Below are 12,491 nucleotides of genomic sequence, written 5' to 3' on the forward strand. Positions count from 1 at the left end.
ATCCTGTTTATTAACAGGGGTTTAGGAAAGGGGTAGGGGTTTGAGGATACAAAGGGGAGGAAAGCCACTCAGAGGAAGGCAGAGGAGATGTTTGGAAAACTAGGGTTGCCCTCTTCTGCAGATGAGTTTTTGGATAAAAATATATCCCAGGTAATAGATATCTTCTTGGTACAGCCCTTCTTTCCAATGTAAATTTAGGTAATTAAAGGGAGAGGTAAAGAACTTTTCCTTAATTGGTTGGGTTTTTAAATTGCCTTTAGTTCAATGTTAAGTTGATGTAAGACTGGTCAACAGGAGAAAAAATGAACAAAATTATGTACTTAATGGGTGTTCCATTATAATACGCAGATTCAAAAGGCCATCAGGTAATTGAAGACTGCCCTGGTGGCTCAGACGGTAAAGCATCTGCCTACAATGCAGGAGACCCGGGTTCAATCCCTGGGTCGGGAAGATCTCCTGGAGAAGGAAATGGCAACCCACTCCAGTATTCTTGCCTGGAAAATCCCATGGACGGTGGAACCTGGTAGACTACAGTCCATGGGGTTGAAAAGAGTTGGACACGACTGAGCGATTTCACTTTAGTTCAAAATTATCCTCATGCCAACATGGCATGTTGTAAGATGGCAAAACCTGCTCTCCTTCAGTGACAAGGAATTGATGGAATTGCCCAGTGAGTTAGTGGGGTGGAAAGAGGCATCCAACTCGTATCTGTCATTTCCCGCCAGTAGACTTAGAAGACTGCAGACCTGAGTTTGAATCTCAGCTCTACCACTTACTTGTGTTTGTTTATTTTGTTTTATTGAAGTATTGTTGATTTACAGTGTTGTGTTAGTTTCAGGTATACAGCAAAGTGATTCAATTCTTTTTTCAGATTCTTGTCCGTTATAGGTTATTACAAGATACTGAATATAGTTCTCTGTGCTGTACAGGGTCCTTGTTCACTTTGTGTATAGTGGTGTGTATATACTAATCCCAAACACTTAATTTATCCCTCTCTCCTCCCCCTCTTCCCTTTGGTAACCATAAGTTTTTTTTTTTTTAATTAATTAATTTATTTGACTGTGCTGATCTTAGCTGTGGCATGTGAGATCTAGTTTCCTGACCAGGGATCCACCCGGCTCCCCCTGCATTTGGAGTGCCAAGTCTTAGCCACCAGACCACCAGGGAAGTCCCCCTAAGTTTGTTTTTCTATATCTGTGAGTTCCTTTCTGTTTTGTAAATAAGTTCATTTGTACCATTTTCTTAGATTCCACATACACGTGATATCATGTGATATTTGTCTTTGATTTGCTTCACTTAATATGATAATCTCTAGGTCCATCAGTGTTGCTGCAGATAGCAATAGCTCATTCTTTTATGGATGAGTAGTATTCCATGATATATATACCACATCTTCTTCATCCATTCACCTGTCAATAGACACTTAGTTTGCTTCCACATCTTGGCTATTGTAAGTAGTCCTACTATGAACTTCGGGGTGCACTTATCTTTTCAAATTAGAGTTTTCCTTTTTTCCAGATATACCCCCAGGAGTGAGATGGCTGGATCACATGGAAACTATTTCTGTTTCTTTAAGGAAACTCCATACTCTTCTCTATAGTTGCTGCACCCTTCTCACCCACAGGGTAGGAGGGTTTCCTTTTCCCCACACCCTCTCCAGCATTTGTATTTGTGCACCTTTTGATGATGATTAGTTGTGCTATTTTGAACTCATAATATACCTTCAGAGGTATATATAAAAGAGGGATAATAATAGCTGACCTATTTGACAACAGATACGTATGATTCCTAGAAGGGAGATGCTTTGTCAAGGGAAGCATGCAGTATAATGGTGTCTCCCGTCCTCTAAGTTCTTGTCCTGCTGGTTCAAGGTCCCTGAAGTGAGACGCTCACTCTCTGTGACATAGTTTTCCCCCAGCAACACTCTCTTCTTTTTCCTTTGATTGAACTGGACTCTTATCCCACCTCCTTTGCAGCTTGGTGTGGCCCTGGGGCTCATGGGAGCTGAGTGGAAGGAGTGTGTGCAAACTTTTGTTCAGGACCTGCACACAGAAAGTTGATTGTTCTCTAATTTTTCTCTCTCCCCTTTCCTACACCTGGGCGACAGACATGATCCTGGTAAGCCAGACTTGCTAATTCAGACAAAAACAGCCCTCTAGGGGATGGTAGACCAATGAGATACAGGAACTGAACATGTGGTGGATCACCATCCCATCACCCACCCTACATAGAACCAATTTCCTGAACTGTGTGTGCAAGAATACAATTGCCTATCTTGTGTCAGCCACTGGATTTTTGCAGTCTCTTTGTCTCAGCAGTTTAGCATACATCTTGTCTAGTATACTTTCTGGGTCAAAATGTATTCTCATTGATTTCTTCTTAAGTCGACTTTCTATAAACATCTAGTGAGCTTTTTTTTTTCTTCTTTCTCCCATTCTCTTCTCCAAATCTTTCTCCTAACTCTTCCTCCATTTTTTTTTCCTGTAGCCCTATGAACATAATTTTTTTTTGAACATAATTTTTTAAAAACCATATTTGCCTTTCTCTAAACTCATGCTAACAATGAAGAAGTTAACTCCTAGTTGTGCATCATTACCCAGCTGCTACAGTCGTTCATATCAATATATAAATTAAAATAATACCCAACATTCTTGATTACCTGTGTGTAGCAGACATCCTGCCAAGCTGGTAACATTACATGGATGATTTTGTTGTAGGAAGCGGGGGGCCCCTTCCAGGGCCTGAAACTGGGCTCTTGTCTAACACTCAGAAATAAATTGTCTGAGGAGACACATGTGCTGACAAAATGAGAGATTTTACTGGGAAAGGGCACCCGGGTGGAGAGCAGGAGGGTAAGGCAACCCAGAAGAACTGCTCTGCCACGTAGCTCGTAGCTCGCAGTCTTGGGTTTTATGGTGATGGGATTAGTTTCTGGGTGGTCTTTGGCCAATCATTCTGACTCAGAGTCTTTTCCTGGTGGCGCACGCATTGCTCAGCCAAGATGGATGCTAGCGAGAGGGATTCTGGGAAGTGGATGGACACATGGTATCTCCTTTTGACCTTTCCTGAACTCTTCCGGTTGGTGGTGGCTTATTAGTTCCGTATTCCTTACCAGGATCTCCTGTCATAAAACAACTCATGGGAACGGTTACTACGGTGCCTGGCTGGGGTGGACGGTTTCAGTCAGCGTGCTTCCCCTAACAATTTCATGTAACTTCACTAAATAGCCCTATGAAATCAGTGTTACTGTTGTTACCATTTTGCAGGTGGGTTAACTGGAGTTTTATAGGAGGGAAGTAGAGTCAGACATTTGAGGAGCTGGGACAGGAATGTAGGCAGTGCAGCTGAATCCGCTGGCAGACAGATGGTTACAGCAAGATCTCTGTTAGAGGCCCCAGTGTAATTGTCTGTACCAACGCATTTCCCGTCCTGCTTTACCTGCTATGAGAAACAAGGCCCCGGGACTTTCCACTGAAAAAAAAACTTACCTCCTAAGGAGACGGATTTTTATGACCACAAGGGAAATAAATTCCTTGGATTCTAGAACATTATATTCAATAACAGTATTTGGGGATAAACACAGTATTAAATGTATCCATTGATTGTGAGATGCATTCCAATTTCAGAAATGTGGAAAGCATGTACATCATAGGGTTGAGGAAGTTATACCGGTCAACAGAAAGTGTCTCAGTGAGGCAGCTGGTGGATGTGGGAGAGGAAGTTTTCATCTCTTTTTTACCAAAGGGAAAGAATTGACCCAAGAGGCTTCAGAGTTAAGAATGAGTAGCTAGGTTTCATTATATTTGTGATTTTTTTTTTAAGTTTGTAAAATTAAAATATTTGAGCTTGCTATTTTTCTGTTTCTTCTTAAAATTTTTATTTATTTATTTATTCATCTTTATTTTTATTTTTGAATGTGCCGGGCCTTCGTTGTGCTCGGACTCTCTCAGGCTGTGGAGAGCGGGGGCTCCTCCCTAGCTGCGGTGCACGGGCTTCTCATTGCGGTGACTTCTCTTGTTGTGGAGCACAGGCCCGAGAGCGTGGGCTCAGTAGTTGTGGCGTACAGGCTTCATTGCTCCATGGCACGTGGGATCCTCCTGGACTAGGATCCTCTAGGACTAGGGATTGAACGCGTGTCCCCTGCACTGACAGGTGGATTTCTATCCACTGCACCACCAGGGAAGTCCTGGTTTTCTGTTTCCATACAGCAGTACCCCTTGAAGGTCTTATTACCTTACATAATAATAGGACGTTATTCAGTGTAGGTGGGAACGTTGTGTGTTTTAGAATCTCCCTCCCAAAAAAAGAAAAGGTGTAAGACTGGACTCCTTGCCAAGTGGCTTAGTGGGATTATCTCTTATATTGTGAAGAGTCTTTTTTTTCCTAGGGAAGGTAGAATTTAAGACATTAATTCAAACAGTGACATTAAAAAAAAAAGTGACATTAAAAAAAAAAGTGACTGGATCCTGATCTGATACTAATGCCTGTGATTAGGAAGATTTAGGAGCTGTCTGGAATTGGTAATGTGAGGTCTGATTTTTGTTAGTCCCCCTAAGCTCAGGGCAACCTGTCAACCTTACATGACTCTTAATTGTCTGGCATGCATGATTGCAGAATAACCGGGATTAGATGATGCAATTGCAGGTGGACCTCTGGTTCTGCAAAATCCCAGCTTCCTGTTCAGATTCTTGATCCATCCAGGACTGAGGCAAGTGGTGCTGGACCTCTCAGATGGTACTGGCTCTTGCCTCTGCTGGGTCTGGGAGGTTTATATGAAGCTCCTTTCCTTCAGTTTAAAAAGACTGGTCCCTCATACCTTCTTTTGCTTTAATTTTTTGCCCCAGGCTATGAGTTTACACACACACAGACACTCCCACCCACCCAGAGTACAGGTGACTTTTTTTTAAAGTCTAAGGTGATTGAAATCAAGACTGATGAGCAAAGCAGCGATTAGATAGCAGAGGGCTCCCAAGTGTCGATTGACCCAAGGCTGGGTCAATTGGTAGAAACAGGTAAACTAGTGAAGAGGAACTAAAAAGCCTCTTGATGAAAGTGAAAGAGGAGAGTGAAAACGTTGGCTTAAAGCTTAACATTCAGAAAACTAAGATCATGGCATCTGGTCCCATCACTTCATGGGAAATAGATGGGGAAACAGTGGAAACAGTGTCAGACTTTATTGTTTTGGGCTGCAAAATCACTGCAGATGGTGATTGCAGCCATGAAATTAAAAGATGCGTACTCCTTGGGAGGAAAGTTATGACTAACCTAGATAGCATATTAAAAAGCAGAGACATTACTTTGCCAACAAAGGTCTGTCTGGTCAAGGCTATGGTTTTTCCAGTGGTCATGTATGGATGTGAGAGTTGGACTGTGAAGAAAGCTGAGCGCAGAAGAATTGATGCTTTTGAACTGTGGTGTTGGAGAAGACTCTTGAGAGTCCCTTGGACTGCAAGGAGATCCAACCAGTCCATCCTAAAGGAGATCAGTCCTGGGTGTTCATTGGAAGGACTGATGCTGAAGCTGAAACTCCAATACTTTGGCCACCTCATGCGAAGATTTGACACATTGGAAAAGACCCTGATGCTGGGAGGGATTGGGGGCAGGAGGAGAAGGGGACGACAGAGGATGAGATGGCTGGATGGCATCACTGACTCGATGGGCATGAGTTTGAGTAAACTCCGGGAGTTGGTGATGGATAGGGAGGCCTGGCGTGCTGCGATTCATGGGGTTGCAAAGAGTCGGACACAACTGGGCGACTGAACTGAACTGAAACTGGCCCTTCCTGTGCCATCTTCCTTGGGGTGCCCCTTCAGATTATGTTGTGCTTTCTCCCCCACTGCCACCCTCTTCTTTAGCAAGAGATGTTCTACTTCTGGGGCAGTTCAAGATTGAAATTTACCTTGGAATCCAATATGTAGGGAGAGGGAGTAACCTCTGTATTTGCAGAGCTTACTAAAAACTGGCTCCCCTTCTCAGAAGCTGACATCAGGAAGTCAGGATGGAGTCCATGAGTTAGTGGATGCTGGAGATGTTCGGGATCCAGGATGCTGTATCTGGTAACACTTTGGTCTCCTATGCTGAGGGTGATGGGAGAGCCACTCCCTCCAGAGCGTGGCAGCTGGCAGAACAGAGATTCTGCCCCTGCTGCCCCTGCTTCAGGGAAAATTCCCCCCGCCGCCCCCTCGCAGAGGCCACAGCTCCCCACTGCTCTGTGTCCTGGGCCATCTGAAGGGAAGGCTGGGCCGTCACCAACATCCTGGCCTTTCTACCCAGTAGGTGCGCTTTGGCAGCCAGCAGCAGTGGATTATCTGGACTCATCTCTGCTGCCTCATGTCAGCTAGTTGAAAGGATTCAACTTGAGGATTCCACCAGATTGACTAGCTGGTCTTCCTCTGAGGTGTCCGTGAGAGAATGGACAGCAAACTTCCTACGTACCTGTTTATTTTTAATTGAGGTATTTGTTAAATATTAAGTACATAATTGAAGGATTTATTTTAATTGAAGTATTTGTTTTTAATTGAAGTGTTTATTTATAAGCTCCTAATTTCTTCCTTTTTATTCAGTTGTATTAGTTTCAGGTGTGAAGCAAAGTGATTTAGTTCTACATACATATATATCTTTTTTTTTTTTTTTAGATTCTTTTCCCTCATAGGTTATTACAAAATATTGACCATAGTTCCCTGTGCTAAAACGTTAGGTCCTTGCTGGTAATGTATTTTATATGTAGTAATGTTTATATGTTGGGCTTCCCTGGTGGTTCAGATGGTAAAGAATCAGTCTGAAATGTGGGAGACCTGGGTTTGATCCCTGGGTTGGGAAGATCCCCTGGAGGAGGGCATGGCAACCCATTCCAGTAATCTTGCCTGGAGAATCCCCATGGACAGAGTAGCCTGGCGGGCTACAGTCCATGGGGTCACAAAGAGTTGAACGCAACTGACCGACTAAGCAGTGTGTATATGTTAATTCCAACCCTCTAATTTCTGCTTTTTAAGATTTTTTTTTGATGTGGACCATTTTTATGAAGTCTTTATTGAATTTCTTACAATATTGCTTCTGTTTTGTGTTTTGGTTTTTTGGCTGTGAAACACTGATGTCTCTGTTACTGTCTCCAGGTTCTGTCTCAGGCAACTACAAGTCTTAGGCCTGCTGGATGCTGTTCAATAACATGGATCTTTCGAAGATCCTTAAATTTGTTTTCTCCTCCTCCTCTCCCTTCCAAGCTTTCATTGCCCCATCTTCCTTCTCTGATCTACTGGGCAGTACAGTCAGTGACTCTCAAATTTTGAATTAGAAGTGAGTTGTTTAGGGATCTGGCTAAAATGCAGATTTTGATTCAATAGGTCTGCAGTTCTAACACGCTCCCAGGTGATGCCAGTGTTGCTGGTTCACACTTTGGGTTGCAGGATGTAGAAAAGAATTGAGCACAGACTTTCCAGTTACTGTGCTGGATTCAAATCCAAGTTCTAGCTCTTGTTGTTGTTCAGTTGCTCAGTCGTGTCCAACTCTTTGCGACCCCATGAACTGCAGCACGCCAGGCTTCCCTGTCCTTCACCATCTCCCAGAAGTCTCTCAAACTCATGTCCCATTGAGTCAGTGATGCCATCCAACCATCTCATTCTCTGTTGTCCCTTCTCCTCCTGCTTTCAATCTTTCCCACACTCTTATGAGTCTTCTCCAACACCCCAGTTCGAAGGCATCAGTTCTTTGGTGCTCCGCTTTTTTTACTGTCCAGCTCTCACATCCATACATGACTACTGGAAAAACCATAGCTTTGACTATATGGACCTTTCTCAGCAAAGTAATGTCTCTGCTTTTTAATATGCTCTCTAGGTTTGTCATAGATTTTCTTCCAAGGAGCAAGCGTTTTTTAATTTCTTGGCTGCAGTCACTGTCCACAGTGATTTTGGAGCCTAAGAAAATAAAGGCTGTCATTGTTTCCATTATTTCCCCATCTATTTCCCATTTATTTATTTTTTCTTTTTTTTCAATTTGCCATTAAGTGATGGAACCGGATGCCATGATGTTCATTTTTTGAATGCTGAGTTTTAAGCCAACTTTTTCACTTTCTTTCACCTTCATCAAGAGGCTCTTTAATTCCTCTTTGCTTTCTGCCATAAAGGTGGTGTCATCTGCATGCCTGAGGTTATTGATATTTCACTTGGCAATCTTGTGCTTCATCCAGCCTGGCATTTCACATGATGTACTCTGCATAGAAGTTAAATAAGCAGGGTGACAATATGCATGCAGCCTTAATATATGTCTTTTCCAGCTCTTCCTAGCTGTGTAATTAAGGGCAAGGTAAAACTCTCACCTCCGTTGTAAAAAGAGATACTTATAGTACCTTTTATGACACAGAATTGTTGAGGATTAAGTAAAATAATGTAAGTAGCCTCCAGTCACGACTGACTTTTAGTAAGAGCACGTGTGTGCCGGCTAAGTGCCTGCTAATTCTCTTCAGTCGTGTCCGGCTCTTTGCGACCCTATGGACTGTAGCCCACCAGGTTCCTCTATCCGTGGGATTCTCCAGGCAAGAATAATGGAATGGATTGCCATGCCCTTCCCCAGGGCAGCTTGCTGACCCAGGGATCGAACCTGTGTCTCCTGTAGCTCCTGCATTGCAGGCAGATTCTTTGAGTCTGAGCCACCAGGGTAGTAAGAGCACAGACAGCGGTAATTATGGTCTGGGGGCGGGGTCAACGCCAGGGAGGGGCGGGCTCTGCCAGACTGCGCGTGCGCAGCCCCGCGGCTCCGCGCCTCAGGTAAGGTACTTGTGCAGGCCTCTTGCTAGACCTTTGGCTGTATCTCTCCGCACCCACCAGGGTCTCCCCAGAGCGAGGAGGAGGGCTGAGGTTTGTAGGGACCACGGCCGAGTTCTGGTATCATAAAGAGGACATTCGGTGACTGTGTTCGTGTGCCCGGGGGGCGGACCCGAGTGTTTCCGGGTCGCTCGGTGACCTTGGCCCGGAGACCGGGCAGTGCTCCTTGTGCTGAGTGTGCGTGTGGGCACCGGGCCGGGCCGGAGTGTGCTGGGAGTCCCGGCGGTCGGGAAGAACCCCGGAGCTGGGGAGATGGCAGGAGCCCGGGCAGCGGGGATGCGGGGGACGCGAGGGGCTGAGGGTCCCTGGTAGCCAGTCTGAGACCACGCGTGGGGGCCTTGTTGGGTGCTTGACTCTTGACACTGGAAACTTGGAAAAGCTGCTTTTGTGCATTGAACCCAGGGTCGGAGCTGGGAAGCCTTGTTGTCTAGAGAGGAAGGAAAGACCTTGCTGTTTGAAATGTTGCCTGGAGACCCTGAGCGGTGTACATTGCCGGCTATGGTGCACAGCTGAGAATTTTTTGGAGGCAACATGCTTATTTGTCTTAAGCTTGTGCATCCTGAGTCAGCGTCTCAGCCCTGCGTAATGTTAACCTCATGACTCACAGCCCTGCTTTTTTCCCAGCCCACCATATGATTGCCTTATTATTTATTTTTGGCTTTGCCCTGCTTGCCAGATCTCAGTTGCAGGGATTAAACCCCTGCAACCCAGGTCTCCCACATTGGAGGGAGATTCTTTACAGTCTGAGCCACCAGGGAAGCCCAAAAATACTGGCGTGGGTAGTCTATCCCATCTCCAGTTGATCTTCCCAACCCAGGAATCACACTGGGATCTCCCACATTGCAGGTGGATTCTTTACCAGCTGGGCTACCAGGGAAGCCTACAATGCACAGCCCATAATGTAATGTCTAGCAGCAGACAAAGGAAAACAAATCTTCCTTCCTACTCCCTCACTGCCTCTTAGTTATGTGTAAGTTTTTAACTTTTCTGCTTCATTTCTCTTAGGTATGAATAATAAAGTTTTATAATCTTTTAGGCCTCAGGGTGATCACTTTATAAAAATGAGAGAACGGATCTTGGGGGTGGGGTGGGAGGGACACCTGGTAAGGATATTAGTAGGATAATCCTACTGAAGTCCAGTGTTTAATTACCCTCAGCCTCAGACTGTTGAAAAGAAGCCAAAATTGAGTGGAATGAGAGGAGAGCTGGGGCTGTGGAGTATTACAGGTTGTGCCACTTCACACAGAGAATGGAACAGTGTGAAAGGGCATACACAGGACAATGCTGAAATCCTGAGTTTACAAACCACTGGTTCTCCTGGCCCTCTTGACTTTGAGGCAGAGTAAAAACTTTGATCTATATTTCATTTATTCAGTAAGAGTCATATATGCTATTTTCTTGTTATATAGATCTTTCCTTGTTAGCTTTTACCTTCGTGAAAGAGAATAAAGACTCAAGCACTTTCTTCTGATGGGCTTTTATTTTATAATACAGGGAGAGAATCAAGAGTTGAAGTCTAGTCTTGCCACTTAGTGGGTGATCGTGGTCAGAGTTTCCCCTCATGTGGTCCAGGAGCCTCTTGTATAAAAGTCACTTTGAGTTGTCTGTAAAAGGGCAAATCACGGGGTGCCAACCCTAGACTTGCTGAATCAGATCTGGGGATTGGGGAATTAATTGCCCGTTGAGGCCCAAGAATATGCTTTTTTTTTTTTTCTGCTTTGCCTCCTCCATGTGGTATCTTAGTTCCCCAACCAATTATTGAATGTGCTTCCCCTGCACTGGAAGCATGGAATCTTAACCACTGGACTGCCAGGGAAGTCAACAAAGAATGTGCATTTTTAACAAGCCTTTTGGGTGATGTGATTAGTTTGAAAAAACTTAGAATAGCAACTCCTTAGGAGCAAGAACCAGTTTATTGCTCATCTTTATATAAAATGCCCAGAACTATAGCACATACTTCAATATATTACATAAATGAAAATTTCCAGCTATAAAACATGTATTGATATAACCACTTACAGAATAATCTTGCTTTTGTAGGCTACTTCATAAAGAACTCCACATATCATGCTCATTAGAACTTATCTTAATTCCTAGTTCAGCTAAAATGATTTACTCATCTCCCACCATTCTATGTTCTTAGGCAGTTTAAAAATCTTAGTTCCATAAATTTAGTTTTCACAATGCCTTCAATTTTGTCTCCTGCTTTCTCTAATCATGTCTCTGGTTCACCTTAGGCATGGAGATTGAAAACTAGGAAAGTGAGACATGTCTAATACAACTTGGATACACTAACTTTGGGGTTTTTTTCCTATGTAATCATTCAAACTATTGAAATGTACTGAAGTTCAGTGTTACTAAATTTGAATATGTTTATTCAGGTTTACATTTATTTGTTAAACTTAGGATGTCCCGTTCTATGGATCCACTGGCAAAGAAGATCTTTAAAGGAGTATTAGTAGCTGAACTTATGGGCGTTTTTGGAGCATATTTTTTGTTTAATAAGATGAATACAAGCCAAGGTAATCATAATTCAGAAATTACAGTGTTCTTTAGGGGGGTGTACAGTCCTAACACATTTTAGGTTAAATGTCTTTTTTGGAGAAACTGCTTCTTCAGAGTCAATGTATTAGGCATTTTATGGGCACAGGGGAAGAAGTTAGGTGTTAATTATTGGTGTTATAGAATAAATGACTTACTTCTCTCCCACCGCCAAAAGTTAAATGTCTGTAGACTAAGGAAAATGTTTCATACTTCCATGGATTTTCCTAATGGGAGTAGGTGTCCTTGGTCTGGCTTAGTTTGGGAGTATAGATGGAAAAAATCCAGCCCGTCCATTACACCTCATTGTTTGACAAGCTGAGAAAACAGGTGGCAGAGCTGAATTGTCAGGTAACCAGTTGCGCAGGTTAGAGAGTTCTTCCTCTTCTTCAGTGTTAGGCACTAAAAGCCTTTCTTACGCCACTGGCCATCACTGAAGGTGCTTTGATATTTTGTGGGGGAAATTTCGTATTAAAGCCCTCAACTTCTGAAAATCAGGAAGTGCTACTTTCCCTTTCTCTAAAGCAGGGAATAGTAGTCAGGGTGGTGGCCATCTTTGAAACGTGTCATTTATCTTAAAGGACGTAAAGGTATAAAAGAAAACATACAAATGGTATTTAAAAGCAAACTAAGGTTTAAGGTCAATTTAAAAATTTGGTGTAGTACAGTCTTATTTCTAATTCTCTATCAAGGTAAAATGGCACCCATAAAACAGTTCATAAAATTACACAAGGGAATTTCACATTAACACTGAAAATCTGCTTTTAAAACACCATTTTGAAATAAATTACATCATATATATAGGTCAAATCTTAAAAAACTCCAAAATAACTATGGAAGACTACCTATAAAGTGCAGTTTTGACCCTATTTTAAAAAGATACAGTTTCTCTAATTTATAGGATTGCTATCTTACAGACCCTAAGGCTAGCACTAAATTATGGCTCCACGTGTTAATGCAGTGAATTTCTAATCATGCCTAATTTTAAGACTTTTTTTTTCATTAGATTTCAGGCATACAATGAGCAAAAAATTCCCCTTCATCTTAGAAGGTATGTTTTTCCTTAAGTAAAATTTGTGTGTACAAAGCAAGTTCTTCAGGTAACCTTTATAAATTATTTATGACCAATTAAGA

The 12,491-nt window shown here is 43.0% G+C and overlaps 1 protein-coding gene across 8 annotated transcripts in view; it reads left to right on the forward strand.

Annotated features, from left to right (window-relative positions):
- CEBPZOS (CEBPZ opposite strand) overlaps nt 1–12,491 on the forward strand; it is a 39,212-nt gene that overhangs the window by 24,545 nt on the left and 2,176 nt on the right. For 2 of the 8 annotated variants that reach the window (XM_043468348.1, XM_043468344.1), the window contains 2 exons: nt 11,223–11,338; nt 12,364–12,408. In XM_043468348.1, coding sequence (XP_043324283.1) covers nt 11,224–11,338; nt 12,364–12,408 — 160 coding nt within the window. In that variant the 5' untranslated portion in view covers nt 11,223. The other 6 variants (XM_043468341.1, XM_043468342.1, XM_043468345.1 and 3 more) reach the window with 5 other exon arrangements.

The sequence above is a fragment of the Cervus canadensis genome, chromosome 5 (assembly GCF_019320065.1).
Source record: "Cervus canadensis isolate Bull #8, Minnesota chromosome 5, ASM1932006v1, whole genome shotgun sequence".
NCBI lineage: Eukaryota > Metazoa > Chordata > Mammalia > Artiodactyla > Cervidae > Cervus > Cervus canadensis.